Here is a 15,865-nt window from a genome sequence, read left to right as displayed (position 1 = left end):
GCCGCAGGTGGGGGAAGGGGCCGGACTGGAGAATGCGCCGGGCGGGGCGGGGCCGGGCTCAGGTGTACCGGAAGGCGGCCGGGTGGCCGGCGGCGCTGGGAGCAGTATGTGCCGTGGCTGCCACTGTCGCTTCGGTAACTTCCCCGGGGGGGGGGGGGGGGGGTAGGGGAGGGTGCCGTGGCAGGTCACTCAGTCACCCTCGGGCTCTTCTGTTCCCTCTCGGTACCCGCAGACGCGGCCCAGGGGCCCCGCCGGCTCATGCGCGCCGGCCTCGCCTTGATCTTAGTGGGGCACGTGAACTTGTTGGTGGGAGCCGTGCTTCACGGCACCGTCCTGCGGCACGTGTCGAGTCCCGGCGGAACCATCACCCCCGAGTACACCGCGGCCAACGTCGTCTCCGTGGGCTCGGGCCTTCTGGTGAGGCGGCGGGCGGGCGGGGCGGGGCGGGGCCCGGCGGGGCGGGCCGGAATCCCGCCCTCATCTCCGAGCCTTTGTTTCCCTAGAGCGTAGCCGCGGGACTCGTGGCGCTGCTGGCCTCCAGGAACCTCCTGCTGACCGCGCTGGTGAGGCTGAGCGGGGGGAGGGGGCCAGCCTACTGCTGGGTGCGTGGGGAGAGCGTGCGGACGGGGAGCAGCTCCCTTAACCTGTGCGCCCCGCCCCCAGCACTGGGCCCTGCTGGCCGTGTCCCTGCTGAACCTGCTCTTGTCCGCCGCCTGCTCCCTGGGGCTGCTGCTCGCGTTCTCCCTGACCGTGGCCAACGGGGGCCGTCGCCTGCTGGCCCAGTGCTATCCGAGCCTCTCCGACCCTCTGGCACCCGCGGACGACTGCCCGTTTGACCCCACCCGCATCTACGTAAGCATCTTCCAAAGTCTGACTCGTGCTTGCGCTCTTCTCCCCATGCCCAACCGGGAATGCTTCCCAGGCTGCTCCCCCCCTCTGCCCTCTAGGAGACCGCGCTGGCGCTCTGGCTCCCGTCTGTGTTCATGGCTGCGGCCGAGGCTGCTCTGTCCGGGTACTGCTGTGCGGCTGCCCTTGCGCTTCGGGGGTTCCAGCCCTGTGGGGAGGAAGGACTGCTGCAACAGGTAAGGCAGCTGCCAGCAACGGAGGGCCGGCAGGGGAGCTCTCTCAGAACTTGGGCACGGCCCCAACCCTTCTCTCTTACAGCTTCAGGAACTAGAAGAGCCCGAATTCCCCAAGGGGAAAAGGCAAGAAAATGAACAGCTTTTGGAGCAAAGTCAAGAAATCCAGGCTGGGAGGAAAAACTGGGTTTAGCAACAGGTAAGGAGCAGGAAAAAATAAACTCAGGGGGCAGAGTCTGGGTAGAGAGTTATGTCACTGTTTTCCTTTCCTCCTTTTTTCTACTGCCTCCCCACCACCCTTTTGCCAACATTAATTTTCTACTTTCTCCAGCAGTTCTTGCGATTGGAGCTGACAAGCCCGAGGTGACATTTTTTTCCCTCCTAAAACCATGCAAAAACCCAGATTGTGACGATGTAAATAATTGTAATAAAAGACTTTCTTTTCTTTTTTCCTACTTTTATTTATCTTTGGCTATGTAAGGAGAACGGTGATACAGGCTACTCTCTGAATTTTAATGTAGAACAGCAGCAACACAGGGCCTTAAAAATGCTTTTCTCCATCCCTGTCCGTCACTGAAATGAAAAACTGGTGCTGGGTAATCCTCCACACCACTGGCTAATGAACTTAAGGACATCTTGGCACACTGGGCTGTGGGAGGTCTGTGGGAAAAGAAAAAAAATTCCTGGTAGAAGGGAAGCAAGTTGGCAAGAAGTAAAAATAGCCCCTATTCTAACCTCACACATGCTGAGTGGCATTCTTTACCACACTCTTCTCCCATCCTGTTAAGAATGATGTCAGACTGGTTGGGTGGTCTAGATATAGTAATCTATTGTTGTCTCCACCTTCATCTACATCTCTAGTTTCCTCTGCAAACAAACCTTGATGGCCATAAGAAACTTATTCCAGTTGTCCTTGTTGGCTGCTTTCCCTGGTCGCTTAAATTCGATCTTGTTCCTTAGGATTGGGTACCCTGGAGTGGGAAGGAGTAGTATATACTTTTACTACCTGTTTTTTATACCCACCAAAAACAAGAGCATAGTGGAGAGGTGCCTTGTTTGTCTTTTCTCCCATACAAAGAAGGTTTTGTACCTGTAATAAGGCAGGGCAAAGCCCGGACACCAGTACTTGCTGCTACCAAGGAAGCTTCATAGGCACCTCTTTCATCCCGAGGTAGAACCTGCTCTAGCCGCTGGTCCATTGAGACTGTGAGCACCCAATCCCGAACTTCTTCTCTTTGGGCCTCCTGGTAGGGCATGGGAAGCAGAACTCGTGATTACATATCACACCATGTCATCTGGCAAATTGGTTTTTTGCATAGATTTTCCTTAATTCTGATCATACTTTCACTGAGGAAGTTCCCGCAGGCAAACCCCCTATTTCCCCTATGCTTTCTATCCAGGGAAAAGAAATGAAAATGTTGCCTTTATCTGTTCACCAAGGAACTGGTGAACTCTGACCTGACCAATCAGACTCTTCTCAGCCTCAGCCCTTACCGGCACATGTTGCTTTGCTGGTAGTGGCACCTCAAAGGGAATGTCTGTGTCCTGAAAATCTGAGTGGTCGAGGGCATCCAGAGTGCCTTCCTCTATTGCCTGGAGAAGTCACAAGAGAAAACTGGTGAGACTAACCTGGTATAATCAGCCATTCCCCTGGGCACAGCTGCCACTTAACTTACATCTGTCAGATCCAAGAAACGGTTCAGGAAGATGAATGCCATGTTTTCCCAGCCTACTGCCTAAGTGGGAAATAATTAAAGAAAGAAGAATTTAGTAATCAGGTTCTGGTAAATAGAGGCCCCTGGTTCTCCCATCTATCTCAGTCTCCTTGCTATTTATTACTTTGGCCAAATGGTTACCCATTTCATCACTCACCTTGGCAGCTGTGCCTGCTTCATAGAAAGCCTTATCTGCAGGGATTAGTTGGGTGTGTCGTAAGAGGGATACAGAAAGACGAGCAGCCACTGACTCCTAAGAATTATGATTTTAAAAACAATTGATTAAATCAAGGGTACAGGCCTGTACAGGGAGGCTGCAGCCTCAGAAAGATAAGTGACATGACCCAGAAAATGCAACTCTGTATTACAAATATTTAACCTCTCTGGACTGTTTGGTGTCCAATTCCATAATGAACAGGTTGGACAAGATCCTTCTAAGTTAACTTTAAGCTCTAACATTCTGTGTAAGTCCTTCCAGCTTTATGAGTCTATGATGATTCTAAGTACCTAAAGACAATGTGTTGACAAACATGATGTACATCATGAGATGAAGAATGAGGAATAGGAATTGCATAATTTATATTTGTAGTGTAGCCATGGAAAGCATCAGAGATCATTATAAGAATAGGAGATCTGGGCAGTAAATAGAGACATTGAAGGTGTGTCAAAACACTTCGCATGTCTGAAAGGCTGTCAGGTAGAAAGGGAAGATACTTAATCTAAGGCTGCTAGATGGGTGCCTATTTGGCAGATTAAAAATTAAGAGCTTTCAAGCACTCAGTAGCTATGTCATAGAGGTCTTGCCTCTGCATTGGGTAGATGCACCTAGATGTGGACACTCACTAGCTGTGGGTTCATGACTTTTGGGAGACTCAGTGCTTTCAACTACTTCAATTAAATATTGAAGTGCTATATAAATGTGATTTATTATTTAATCACCCACATTTAAAGCTGTCCAGAATTGGAATGTATACCTCAGGAAGTAGTGGATTCCCAATGATAGGAACCTGGATTCAACAATCTCTAAGGGTCTTTTTGATTTTTCTAAGATGCTAAGTAGTAACATTAGTCCAGTGCCAAAAAAGACCTGAGACTTGACTTGTTGTTGTACCTCCTGTATAAATCTAAGAAGGTGCTGTGTATAGCATGAACTTGAAACCTGCTTGCATTCTTAAGAAGTCTTGAATATGCCTCGAAAAAGAGTATTATGCTCCTCCAGCCTTTCTTTTCATCTCACCAGCTGTTTGATGCTTTGGGCTGCAGAACGTGTGGCATAGTAATGAGCAATCAGAAGCATTGTCTCAAATTCTTCATGGGCTGCTGAGTTTGCTTCACTGGATTTCACTAGGTTTTCACACTGGGGGGAGAGGAGGAAAATAAGTTTGGAATTCACTGTAACATGAACCGTGAGAAAGGGGCACCGTCAAAATATGTAAACAAATGCTTTACTCTCACCAAATTGAAGAGGACATCCCGAAGGTCAGCCCAGCTGTGATAGGCCTCAGCACTGTTGGTTCCAGGGGAGCTCACCATGTCTGTGAAGATCCTTTTATAAATGTTGAAGTTCTGGAGATTATTGGAGTGAGAAAGAAAAGAATCTTAGTGGGAAGGAAGGAACAGGAATTTGAAAAGATTTATTGTTTGGAAGAGGGGCATTAAGTGAGAGGAACTGAGAGTGTATGTATATATAGGGGAAGAAGGTTTTTCAGAGGCCAAGGAGTATGGAAGCAGAAAAAAAAATTAATAAAATGATGTAAACTAGGAGTTCATTTTTATAGCATTTTGTAGCAAAGCATTTGCCTTACAACCCTAGTACAAGTAGTAGTAGTATTCCTATTGATTCCTATTCATAATTGAGGAATTGAAGTTGAGAGGCTAAATAAATGATTTGTGCAGAGTCACACAGCTAGAAAGCATCTAAACTGGGCCTGAAATTTGGGTTTCCTAACAACAAATTCTGCCTCTAAAAAAGATATGGGCTAGTCTTTGCATAGCCATAGCCTTCTGGAGTGTAGATGTGTTGAACTGAAATGAGACAAAGGAGAAGAGGGAGTGAGAATGATATTTATTTCTTTGGGGGGGAAAATTAATAAGAGACTGGTGATATATCCTATTTCCAGTAGCAAAATTAGCCTCTGAAGGAATGTTGCTGATGGATCAGCAAAGATTTCATGACGTTAAAAGTTTAAAGGATTTCCCAAAATATGGATGTTTCAGCAGAGTATGCATTTCCAAAGATGGTGGGCTATCTAGGCAGGTATTGGACAATCTTAGGTGAAGGGAAGTTCTGAGGAGAGGGGCTAGATTATACACAGGGATTCTCCTCCCCTCTGTTGTGACAACGGTCCATAGGAAGAAATAGAGTTTCTGTGAAGTTTCCCCCAGGAAGAGCCAGTACCTGTGGGTTGGCAGGTGCTCCATGCTGCACATAGAGGGCTAGTGCCTGAGCACAGCCCCCTTCTCGGATCAGGTGGGTTGAATACAATGCCACGTACTTGTGCAAGATCTTGTAGTTCTGTCCAGAGAAGAAGATGGAGGGGAGAAGTTTGGGACCAGAAAGATTTGGAAACTTGGGTATATTTAAGAGGAAAGGGGGATGTGAACACAACTGGAATAGCCTTAGACAATGAAACTACAGGCAAACGAGGGGAAGTGGAAGCAAAGGGCCAGGGATGGGGTGATGGGAACACTTACCTGCTTGGTGGCTGTCTCAATGCATTTATCCCATTGACCCTGCTCCACATACAAGTCCAGAGCTGCCACAACATCCACACCTACAAGCTATTGACAAATTGAAGAGAAAAATTTCCATGAGATATGAGAGAGCAGCTCTCTTTGGTCCCTTCCTGAATTCTGTCTCCTCACCAACTTTGGCATTTTCTGGCAACTCACCGAATCCACTTTGCCCTGGTTCTTCAGGAACTCTTTATATTGCTGGTCCACATAGTCCTCATACCTAGGGAGACAGGCTTAATCTCTTAATTGCTAGAAGCTATATCCCCTTTCCGTTCTCATCCTTAAAGTGAAAGGTTTCTAAGTAAAGGGTGGGATTTTGCATTTACCTGGGATCTAATTCCTTGGCCACTCGCTTGGCCTTATTCCATTCTTCCCCCTCCATGAAAGCGTCAATTGCTTCCTTAATTAGGTCTAAGTTCAGATAGAGTTCTGCAGCCTAAAAAGTTACAAATCAAATATTAGAGATTATCTGTCATCTCTACTCCTTAATACATATTCCTCTCTTTTCCAGAGTCACATCTCTAGCCCATCATATTTTCTTGAGTTCTGGGACCTCCACCTCTACCCTGCCCCTAAACCATTGCAACCTCCTTTGTACTCCCCTCTGTTCTATTCCCCACTACCCCACTTACAGCACTATGCTTCCCAATTCCGATCAATTGGGGACCTACAGCCCGAACAACTTCCAGACTACGTTGTGGCGGTAGGAACTTGATGGAGAGTTCAGCTGCCTGGAGAGAAAAATGAAAAGGAAGCAGATGCTAAAACAGCCAGATTCTAATAGAGCTCTCATCATTTTTATTTCATAGAACATAAACGGACTAATTCCTACGATTATACGTAAATGAATGTTCCATCTAAGCCATCTCTCCTGTCACCTGACAGAAATTCCTCTGATACGCTCTCTTCCATACACTGATTCATCATAACTTTCACATGACCCAACAAATGGCCTGTTTCTCTAAAGTTATCCCAACTTCCTTGTCTCATTAAGAATTCTTCACTTCAGAAAAATAAATAGAATCCTCTACTCTGGAACTCAAATTGTTAGTCAATAAGCATTTATTAAAGTATTTCCTATGCATCAGGCACTGTGCCAAGCTCTGGGGAGGTAAAGAAAAGCAAAAGTGGTTCCTGTTTTTAAGGAGTTCATCTTCCAATAGGCAAAACAATATGCAATAACTATGTACTTAATATGCATTTAAGGTAAATGGGAGGTGCTCTCCCAGAGAAGGAACTAGCAGTGGGGAGGATTGGGAAAGACCTTTTACAGAGGCGGGGCCATAAACTGTTCTGATGTACATCAGGTGGAGGAGATGAAGGAAAAAAGCCAGGTGTGGGGAACAGCCAGAAGGCAAGGAGTTGGGAAATAGAGGGTCATAAGGAAAAAATAGCAAGACGACTTGTATTTCCAGATTGTAGGGTATGTGAGAAAAAAGTAAAAGGTAAGACTAGAAATAGAGAGGGGGCCAATCTGAAGGGCTTTGCAAGTCAAGCAGAGGTTTTGTATTTGATTATAAAGGTTAATAGAGAGCCACCAGAGTTTACTGAAGTGGAGAGAGGTCAGACTACTGCTAGCAGTAGGAAGTGTACTCCCCAACATCTTGATTATTTTTGGGCTACATAAAGGAGAGGACAAACTAAATAATAAAAGTTTATGCTTTCACATACAAATATATATGTAATTGAATGTGTTTGCTCATAATTATTTATAATAAATTATTTTTAAGTGACAGTTTGGGATTAGCTAACCCTTATCAACTTCAAGTCCTCCATCAAATTAATCCATTCTCCATCATCCTTTCATATGCTGTGGCTGCCTTCCTGACCTTCACTTCTAGGTAGCCTAATTCAGTAAGTGCAAAGGAAAGTGACCATTCAAGGAGCATTCATGGAAGTCACGAAATTTGTCACGGAATTTGAATTGTGTCTTAAAGGTACTGTCAAATAGATGGAGGAATTGAGGTGTAGAACTCATTTCAGACATGAGGCACTGCAAAAGTAAAAGCTGAGGCAAGAGAGAACAACAATGTGACTTGGAAAGTAGTCATGTTAAGTTGGAATACAGGAATTTGTTTAGTAGGCAGTGGGTTTTTTGAAGTAGAGGGATGAATGATGTCAGAAGAGGGTACATTTGGTCTTTAGAAAAAATTTTTTTCTCAACATTTTATTTTTGCTATTACATGTAAGGATAGTTTTTAGCCTTCATTTTTAAAAGACTTTGTTTTCCAAGTTTTTCTCCTTCTCTCCTTTACCTCCCCCCTTTTCCCCAAGGCAGCAAGCAATCTAATTATAGGTTAAAAATGTGCAATCCTTTAAAAAAATATTTCCGTATTTGTGCAAGAAAAATCAGACCCAAAGGAAAAAACCATGAGAAAGGAGAAAAAATACAAAAAAGGTGAAAATACTGTGTTTCAATCCATATTCAGTTTCCATAGTTTTCTCTCTAGGTGCAGATGGCATTTTCCATCCCAAGTCTGGAATTGGCTTGCCTTGGAATTGCTTTGAACCCTCTCATTGTTGAAAAGAGTCAATTCCATCATAGTTGATCAATGTGTATAATCTTACTGTTGCTGTGTACAATGTTCTCTTGGTTCTACTCACTTCACTCAGCAGCAGTTCATGTAAGTCTTTCCAGACTTTTCTGAAATCAGTCTGCTAGACATTTCTTATAGAAAAATAATATTCCATAAAATTCATATACCATGATTTATTCAGCTATTCTCCAATTGATGGGCATCCACTCAGTATCCAGTTTCTTGCCACTACTAAAAGGGCTGCCACAAACATTTTTGCACATGTGGGTCCCTTTCCCTCCTTTAAGATCTCTTTGGGATATAATCCCAGTAATAATACTGCTAGGTCAAAGGGTATGCACAGTTTTATAGTCCTTTGGGCATAGTTCCAAATTGCTCTGCAGAATATTTGGACCATTTCCCAACTCCAGTAACATGTATTAGTGTCCTGGTTTTCCCACATCCCCTCCAACATTCATCATTATCTTTTTCTGTCATTTTAGTCAATCTGAGAGGTGTGAAGTGGTACCTCAGAGTTATCCTAATTTGCTTTTCTCTAATCAAAAGGGATAATAGAGTATGTTTTTCATATGATTATAGATGGCTTTAACTTTTTTATCTGAAAATTGTCTCTTCATATCCTTTGATCATTTTATCAACTGGGGAATGACTTACATTCTTATAAATTTGAGTCAGTTCTCTGTATATTTTATAAATAAGATCTTTGTTAGAAACACTGTCTGTAAAAATTGTTTCCCAGCTTTCTGCTTCTCAGAAGGGTGTATTTATTAAAGAAATTCATATGAAAGAACAAAAAGTCAAGAATCTCATTCACTGGAAATAATGAAAAAAAAAAGTGAAAAGAAAAAGCCTATCAATACCAAATCTAAAAATATACTACAACACTGCAATCATCAGAACTACTTGATAATGATTGATCAATGGAACATATAAAGTACTTAAATAGTACTGAACCGGAACTATTGGGTTAAGAGCACACTATTCAACAAGAACTGCTGAAATAATTGAGAAACATACTGGAAAATACAGATTTAGACCAAGAATTCTTAACAGGGTATTCAGACTGGACAGATTTTAGGAGGAGTTATGAACTTGAATGTGAAAAAAAAATTCATCTAATTTTCATTAACCTCTCAATTTTAGAATTTCTTTCAAGTTATGGAATAGGGAAAGTAATAAGTCCTTACATAGTGCCTATGTGCCATTTGATCCACACTACACTCTATAAAGTTTAAGTACTGTTATCCCATTTTATAGCTGAAAAACCTGATATTAATATCTATCGTTGAAGATATATATATATATATATATATAATATATATATGTGTGTGTGTGTGTGTGTGTATGTATAATGTCTTGCCTTGTCAGCTACTAAATATTTGAAGACAGATTTGAATTCCAGTTTTCCTGACTCCTTGCCCAATCCTCTGTGCACTATGGCATCCCATGTTTTAAAACTTCATTCTGAAAAGGGGTTACAAAGCTCTTTACCTGATTGTTAAAGAGGTGCATGATCCACAAAGCCTAGTTTAGACCAGTATTTTACCTCATATCTAGAGAAACTTGAAATGAAAACATGTCTTCAATATAGAAGGTCAATAGAGAAGCAAGAAAGAAAATACTATGGTCAGGAGAAGAGTTCATTACCAAATGGCATAGAATGGATCCCAGAAGATAAACCAACCAATTTTGATTGTATAAAACTCAAAACCTTTTTGCCCAAATAAAACCAGTAAAGGAAAATGTTAGTTGGGGGAAAAAATCTCAATACCAAGTTTCTCTGTTATATTTAAGGTATGTATATCTACGAGACATATATATATATATATATATATATATATATATATATATATGCCATATATATGGCATGAACAGCTTTGTCCATATATATATATATATAATATATATATATATATTCTAACTTAATAATAATTAAAGAAATATTGAGTTAAAGCAGCCAGTTTTGAGATTCCTTCTTACAGTCACCAAAGTTGATGAAAACAGGCATACTCTCTCCCTCCCATGACAGACAATTGGGTCAAGTGACTTGCCCAGGGTCATATAGCAAGTAAACATTGAGTGTCTGAGGCTATCCATTGTGCCTTCTAGCTGCCCCAAACAGATACTCTGTTGATGAAGCTTTTGAACTGAATTTTGGAGACAGTTTGGAACTATGTCCAAAGTGCTATTATATTATGCACTCTCTGATCCATTGATACCAGAACTAGGTTTATACCCCAAAAAGGAAGTACATGTACAAAAATATTTATAGTAGCTCTTTTTGTGGTGATCAAGAATTGGAAATTAAGAGTTCTCTCATGAATTGGGGAATGACTAAATAAGTTATGGTCTATGAGTGTAATGTGTTATAATTTTTAAAATAACCAACAAAATAATTACTGAGAATCTTAGTAAGACTTCTATGAAATAATGTAGAGTGAGAAGCAGAACTTAGATTTTTACAATAGTAATATTCTATATATATAAAGTAAGACAGACAACTTTTGAAGGACTTAAGAATCAATATAATGACCAACTATATTTTAAAAAGAATTCATGATGAAGCATGCTACTTAACTCCTGACAGAGAAGTGATGGATACAGGGTAGAAAAGAAGACATACATTATTGGACATGGCCAATGGAAGAATTTGTTAGAATATCCGTTTTCTTTCAATTTGATGGTGGAGAGAAGAGATTTGGGAGGAAGAAAAGAGTTAGGGATAGAGTTATTGAAAAATAAGAAGTAAAAAAGTGCCATTAATTCATTTTGAAATAAAATGAACAGGAGAAAAACTAGAAATAGCCAGAAGTTTTCAAAGTTATATGTTGCATTTATTATAAATCTAAAATTCAAAGCATGCTAAATATAGTATTTGAAGTTTCTTGTATAAAGTCTTCTTTTTCTGTTCTAGTTTATAAATGAAATGCCCATTTTACTTTTTTTTTTTAAATGGAAGATTAGTTTACAGTGGTATGAATGAAGATTGAGGATATATTAGAAGCAGAAAAATCCATCAGGAGTGAATTACAGTAATCTAAGTGACACAATGAAGGCAGGAACCAGGGTAGTTATAATGATAATATAGAAAGAATGTCAGAAATAGAATAGACAGAATTAGCAATTGAGGAACTGAAGGGAATGGGAAGAGTCAAAAATGACTCTGCACTTAAGAGCTTGAAAGAACAAATTGCAGATTTGGAAAGGAAGATTAGTTTTGGGCAGGTAAGACTGAGTTGCTGGTGGGGCCTCCTGGTGTCGTTTTCAAGAAAGAGCTTTGAGAGAGCTTGGGCGCTGAACTACACAGATGGGGATATCATCTGCATAGAGATGACACCTGAAGCTGAGGAAAATATATCAGAAAAGAAGAGTATAAAGTTGAAAAGAAGAGGGTTAGGGACAGGAACATATTGGTCCTCTCAGGTCCATCACTGTCTCATATAGCTTGTCTTTATAACTACAAGTTCCCTTCTCCTGTCTGCCTGGAAATTGCTTCCATTTTTCAAAGTTTAAGGCAATATTCTTGTAGAAAGCCATGCTCTAATTTAAATCTACATACAAGTGGACAAGAATATTTTCCTAGTATGGCAAAAATATCTTTGTTGTGTATCTTCTCTCTACCAGTTTAAAAATGAAGGTTACCAGAGTTGACCTGAGGGAAAACTAAAAACTGGTTAAAGCTTGTCCCCTAGCTTGGTGCCTTTCCTTAGCTTCCCTTTTAGACATTTTTTTCCCCTCTCAGTGATATAGCCCATCTCATTCCTTCACATTCTTAGTCTCCTGCCTGCTTCTTTGTATCACTGCTCCTCCCCTCATCTCATCAAACAAGAAAATATTTTGTAGCAATTTTACAATTATTGATGGATTTCTTGTTGAACTTGCCCCAAGAAAATTGCATTTTTAACATTTTATTTTTTAATTATGGCATGAACAGCTTTGTCCCATCTGAGGACCCTTAAGGCAGGCAGAGTAGTATAGTGGAAAGAATAAAGGATTGGAATCAGAAGATTTGGATTCAAATCTAGACTCTGCCATTAAAACTACTTATATAACCTTGGTCAATCTTTCTCGGTCTCAGTTTCTTCATCTATAAAATGATGGTGTTAGACCAGTTTATCTCTAAAGTTCTTTCCAAATCTCTGTATATATGGTCCTATGATCCTAAGAATTTCAGGCATCAGACAACAGGTAGGAAAAGTATTTTGGAAGGCAGGAGTAGAGAAACTCAGACCCATCTCCTCAGTAATGTAAGTGACACAAAGAAGGCGGGAACCAGGGTGGTTACAATAGTAATATAGAAAGCAGGGAATGGCTGCCAGAAATAAAATAGACAAGATCTGTCCATGGAGGTTGAAGGGAAAGGAAAAAATCAAAGATGGCTCTGAAATTAAGAGCTTAAATAACTGAAAAAGCAATTGAGTAATACTATCATTAGGGCAAGGAACAGATTTGGAGAACAAAAGAAAGAGGAACAGATGTTTTATTTAATGAAGAAATTAAGGGCCAAACTGAAAAAATGTCTGGTTATAGAGCAAGTATTTAAACTCAGCTCCTTCAGTTACCAGTTCAGTAGATGTTCTATTATATTTTCTATTGTTTCTGAAACCATATCAGAGCCACATGTATAAGCCTGATTTAATCCTTTTATAGCGAGTGCTTGGCAATAAAGAAAAGTCAAGTGAGGATCTGCTGTCCCTCCTGAGACTCTCTAATTCTCTAGGAAGAAAAAAAATCAGGAAATGCCTGGAGGTGCCCAAACAGTATCTAATAATCTGTATTCTGTCTTCACCAGATCCTTCTCATAATTAGCCCTCAAATCCTTGTTTAAACCTTCCTTTCTCCATGAAGAGGTCTCACAGTACCTAAAGTCTGTATCATATAAGTTAGCACTTAATTATATATCCTGCTTGCCCAATGTAAAAGGTTCGTTAGTTTCACCTCCAAATGGTTTGTGAGTTCCTTGAAGATAAAAACCATGTTTTTAGTTCTCTAAATCTTTTCAGCATGTGCCACAGTTAATATATTCTGGAGAGCCAACGGGGGGGGGGGGGAGAAAAATGAGACTCCTGGAAATACCTTTGCGGTAGCTTAAGAAGTGGGCAGGTAAGGGAGGGTCTGGGTCCCTTACCTTCATCCAGCACTTCTCTACAAGGTTACTAGCTCCACTGGCACCTCCAGAGTCACGCACTTTGAGATAGCAATCAACAGCACGGTTGTATTCACCCGCCTGCTCCCACTGCCGTGCCTGCTCCACCAGTCCCTCCATACCCCTGCAGAAGAGAAAAATGGGTCCATGACTAAAGAAAGTGCATGCATGAAAGATAATGTAGGGCTAGGGGAGCTGAATCTCTAAGACCCCTAACTGCCAGAGCTTCCTGCACACATCTGTGCTTCTCCCAGTCCTGGCCTTCTATTTTCCAGTTTCCTTGGCGGTGTGTACCTGGCACCCTTCTTGGTGGCTTCCCGCTCATACTCCTCCTGCAGGGCCTCCAGCTGCCCAGGCACGTAATCCTTACAGATTCGGAGAGCATCACTCCAAAGCCCAGCCTCCTGTTAATAAGATTTTCAAGAAATTTTAGAGGATAGGAAACACTCAAGGCTCCTTCCCAGCAGTCCACCTGGTTTGTTGTTCCAAATCTCTCGGTCTCTCTCTCCTGTGTGCCAGGCTTTCTTTGGAGTCACATTGGCACCTCTGAATATCTGGGCCCTTCTACTCTCTACACTCTCCTTTGGCTTTTACTGAAGCTCTGTACCTTATAATAATTGAGGGCCAGTCCAGGTCTCTGGGCCCGAAGCAGGAGCCCTTCAGCTTTTTGAAAATCTTTCTCCTCTAAGGCTCCCCGAGCCTGTCCTACTAGCACCTCAGACACACTGTCAGGGTCATGAGCCTCAGCTACTCGTTGAGCTGCCTCCCAGTCCTGGTTGTGGACAAACCTGTCATAAAAATCAGAATTGAGTTTTAAAAAGGAGAAAAAAGTACAGAATAGAATTATTTGAAAAGCCGGGATATGTAGAAAAGACTACATCCTGCATGAAGAGCATAGAGTTTACTACTATTAGACATGAATGAAAAGATCTTGGGAATGGTTTCTGTGTGGGAAAAATGAGGAAGTCCCATGGGAGTTACTTACATGAGGACGGCCTCTTTGGGCTTTCCTGCTCGGATAAACTCTGCTTCAGCCTCTTCAAACTTACCCTGTTCAGGGAGAGGAAGGGAGAGACCACACTAGTCAGCAGCCTCTAGGGGTCACAGGCTTCCACTGACATTCACTTACGGGTGTAGAAAGAAGATTCTGGAACCAGGGCATCATACCTCATCTTCCAGGTACATGGCATATCTTAGGTGAATCTCAGGGGTTTTATGCTTGAGGGCAAGTCGAGCAAGTTCAAAAGCAAAATCAAAGGAGCTGGAACAAAGATGAAAATAAAGTTTTTCTACTTCAGTCCTTATGTTTGCAAAAGAAAAACAAAACTGAGAAATAATGGTGATAAATTAAAAAGATTTAGAAAATGATAAATGGAAAAAGCCCAAGAGAAAGGGAAAGCAAATTCTCTGGCATTTTTTGACCTTCCACAAAGTCCTTTGCTTTCAAAGAGGAGGCAGAGGGGCACAGACATAAGTACAGGGCTTGAAGGACTGAATTGGAGGGGAAGCACAAAAAAGTGGGTAAGACAGTATGTATGAGAACACCAGGCCAGTCAGGAGAGAGATCATCACACCTGATTCTTTTTTTCCCTCCAAAATGCACTTGCTTCTCACAGCATTAGTTTTTATAACCGATGGGATTGCCTCATGTTACTGGGATGACTTCAGTAAATTAATGCTGACTCTCACCCTATTACCTCCTGAGGCCCATCAATATTATTATATGAAACATCACCTGCCTTAAATCAAGTGACCTAAAAATGAATCAAATAGTCTGGCAATTTCATAGCTTCAGTTTATATTAGCATTATTCTCAATTTCTGAAGAAAATCTCACTTTGGATCCAGTGAAACAGATTTTAGCTCACAAAGGCTTAGTATAGATCTGATCTTGAAAGCTGATCTTCATTATTAAATGATTGCCTTGATTTATTCCTCTACCACAAAAGGATATGCACCTCTTTGTGCCAGAATTATTAAGGCTACCCCATATCAACATCAAATTGAGTATTCTAACAGACACAGAGAGGTACCTAGAGAGATACACATAATTGTATCTACACTAAAACTTTTTCCCTTTCTTTAGAGGCAAAGTTCCTTTAGGGAGAAGAAAGGAAAGAAAGCAGGAGTGATTTTACTGAGCTGCAAAATGCAAAATCCTGTGGTTTGAAAACATTATCCAATTTCCTTGGTCAAACCTGAGGTGCTCCTTCTACTTGAAACTTTTTGGCTACCATTACATAAATCGGTCTCCTTTCTTTCTTCCTCAGTTACTTGTCCATGAGGGTCTTCCCTTTCCTCTCCTCACTGTCTTTCATTTCAGTCCAACCCTGCCCAGTTTAAAAATATGGCTCTGCAAGAACATATCTTTCACAATGTTTGGGGAAAGATTACTAAAAGAAAGCCAAATTCTGAGTAACTGAAAAAAACAAAAATGATTCTGGAAAACAGAAAATGAAATGTATATCTTTGTCCTATTAGCAAAGGTAAGATACGACTTGGGCAGCATGTTGTGTTCATTGTCATAAGAAGGTGCCTATCAGATATTTTTGTGTAACTGTTTGTTCTTTGTTACAAGAGAGGATTCAGTTTCAGGGGAGTGAGGACAATGGTATATTTTCAGAAATTACTATAATATAAAATATAATGTATT

General features: G+C 41.4%; 2 protein-coding genes across 3 annotated transcripts in view; one reads left to right on the top strand and one right to left on the bottom strand.

Moving 5' to 3' along the window:
* Positions 1–49: 49 nt before the first annotated feature.
* Positions 50–1,528, top strand: KRTCAP3 (keratinocyte associated protein 3). 2 transcript variants are annotated; one of them, XM_031951352.1, is made up of 7 exons: positions 50–134; positions 233–417; positions 504–563; positions 664–852; positions 948–1,082; positions 1,165–1,278; positions 1,414–1,528. In XM_031951352.1, the coding sequence occupies exons 1-6, from the start codon at positions 107–109 to the stop codon at positions 1,270–1,272; spliced, it is 705 nt and encodes a 234-aa protein (XP_031807212.1). In that variant the 5' UTR covers positions 50–106; the 3' UTR covers positions 1,273–1,278; positions 1,414–1,528. The 2 variants fall into 2 exon arrangements, with proteins under 2 accessions (XP_031807212.1, XP_031807211.1); XM_031951351.1 differs by having other exon boundaries at positions 1,411–1,527.
* Positions 1,525–15,865, bottom strand: part of IFT172 (intraflagellar transport 172) — a 42,289-nt gene continuing 27,948 nt past the window's right edge. Inside the window, exons 31-48 of the mRNA XM_031951345.1 lie at positions 14,381–14,474; positions 14,199–14,263; positions 13,821–14,001; positions 13,508–13,617; positions 13,196–13,337; positions 6,163–6,261; positions 5,857–5,966; positions 5,687–5,750; positions 5,489–5,575; positions 5,193–5,309; positions 4,250–4,360; positions 4,032–4,151; positions 2,952–3,047; positions 2,756–2,815; positions 2,574–2,672; positions 2,170–2,323; positions 1,959–2,050; positions 1,525–1,739 (exon numbers count right to left, since the gene is read on the bottom strand). Coding sequence (XP_031807205.1) covers positions 1,650–1,739; positions 1,959–2,050; positions 2,170–2,323; positions 2,574–2,672; positions 2,756–2,815; positions 2,952–3,047; positions 4,032–4,151; positions 4,250–4,360; positions 5,193–5,309; positions 5,489–5,575; positions 5,687–5,750; positions 5,857–5,966; positions 6,163–6,261; positions 13,196–13,337; positions 13,508–13,617; positions 13,821–14,001; positions 14,199–14,263; positions 14,381–14,474 — 1,891 coding nt within the window. The 3' untranslated portion in view covers positions 1,525–1,649. The remainder of the gene's footprint in view (positions 1,740–1,958; positions 2,051–2,169; positions 2,324–2,573; positions 2,673–2,755; positions 2,816–2,951; positions 3,048–4,031; positions 4,152–4,249; positions 4,361–5,192; positions 5,310–5,488; positions 5,576–5,686; positions 5,751–5,856; positions 5,967–6,162; positions 6,262–13,195; positions 13,338–13,507; positions 13,618–13,820; positions 14,002–14,198; positions 14,264–14,380; positions 14,475–15,865) is intronic.

Source organism: Sarcophilus harrisii, chromosome 2 (genome assembly GCF_902635505.1).
Source record: "Sarcophilus harrisii chromosome 2, mSarHar1.11, whole genome shotgun sequence".
In the NCBI taxonomy this organism is placed as follows: domain Eukaryota; kingdom Metazoa; phylum Chordata; class Mammalia; order Dasyuromorphia; family Dasyuridae; genus Sarcophilus; species Sarcophilus harrisii.
Note: the sequence above shows the minus strand (reverse complement) of the source record. Positions and strands in the feature narration are given on the sequence as shown.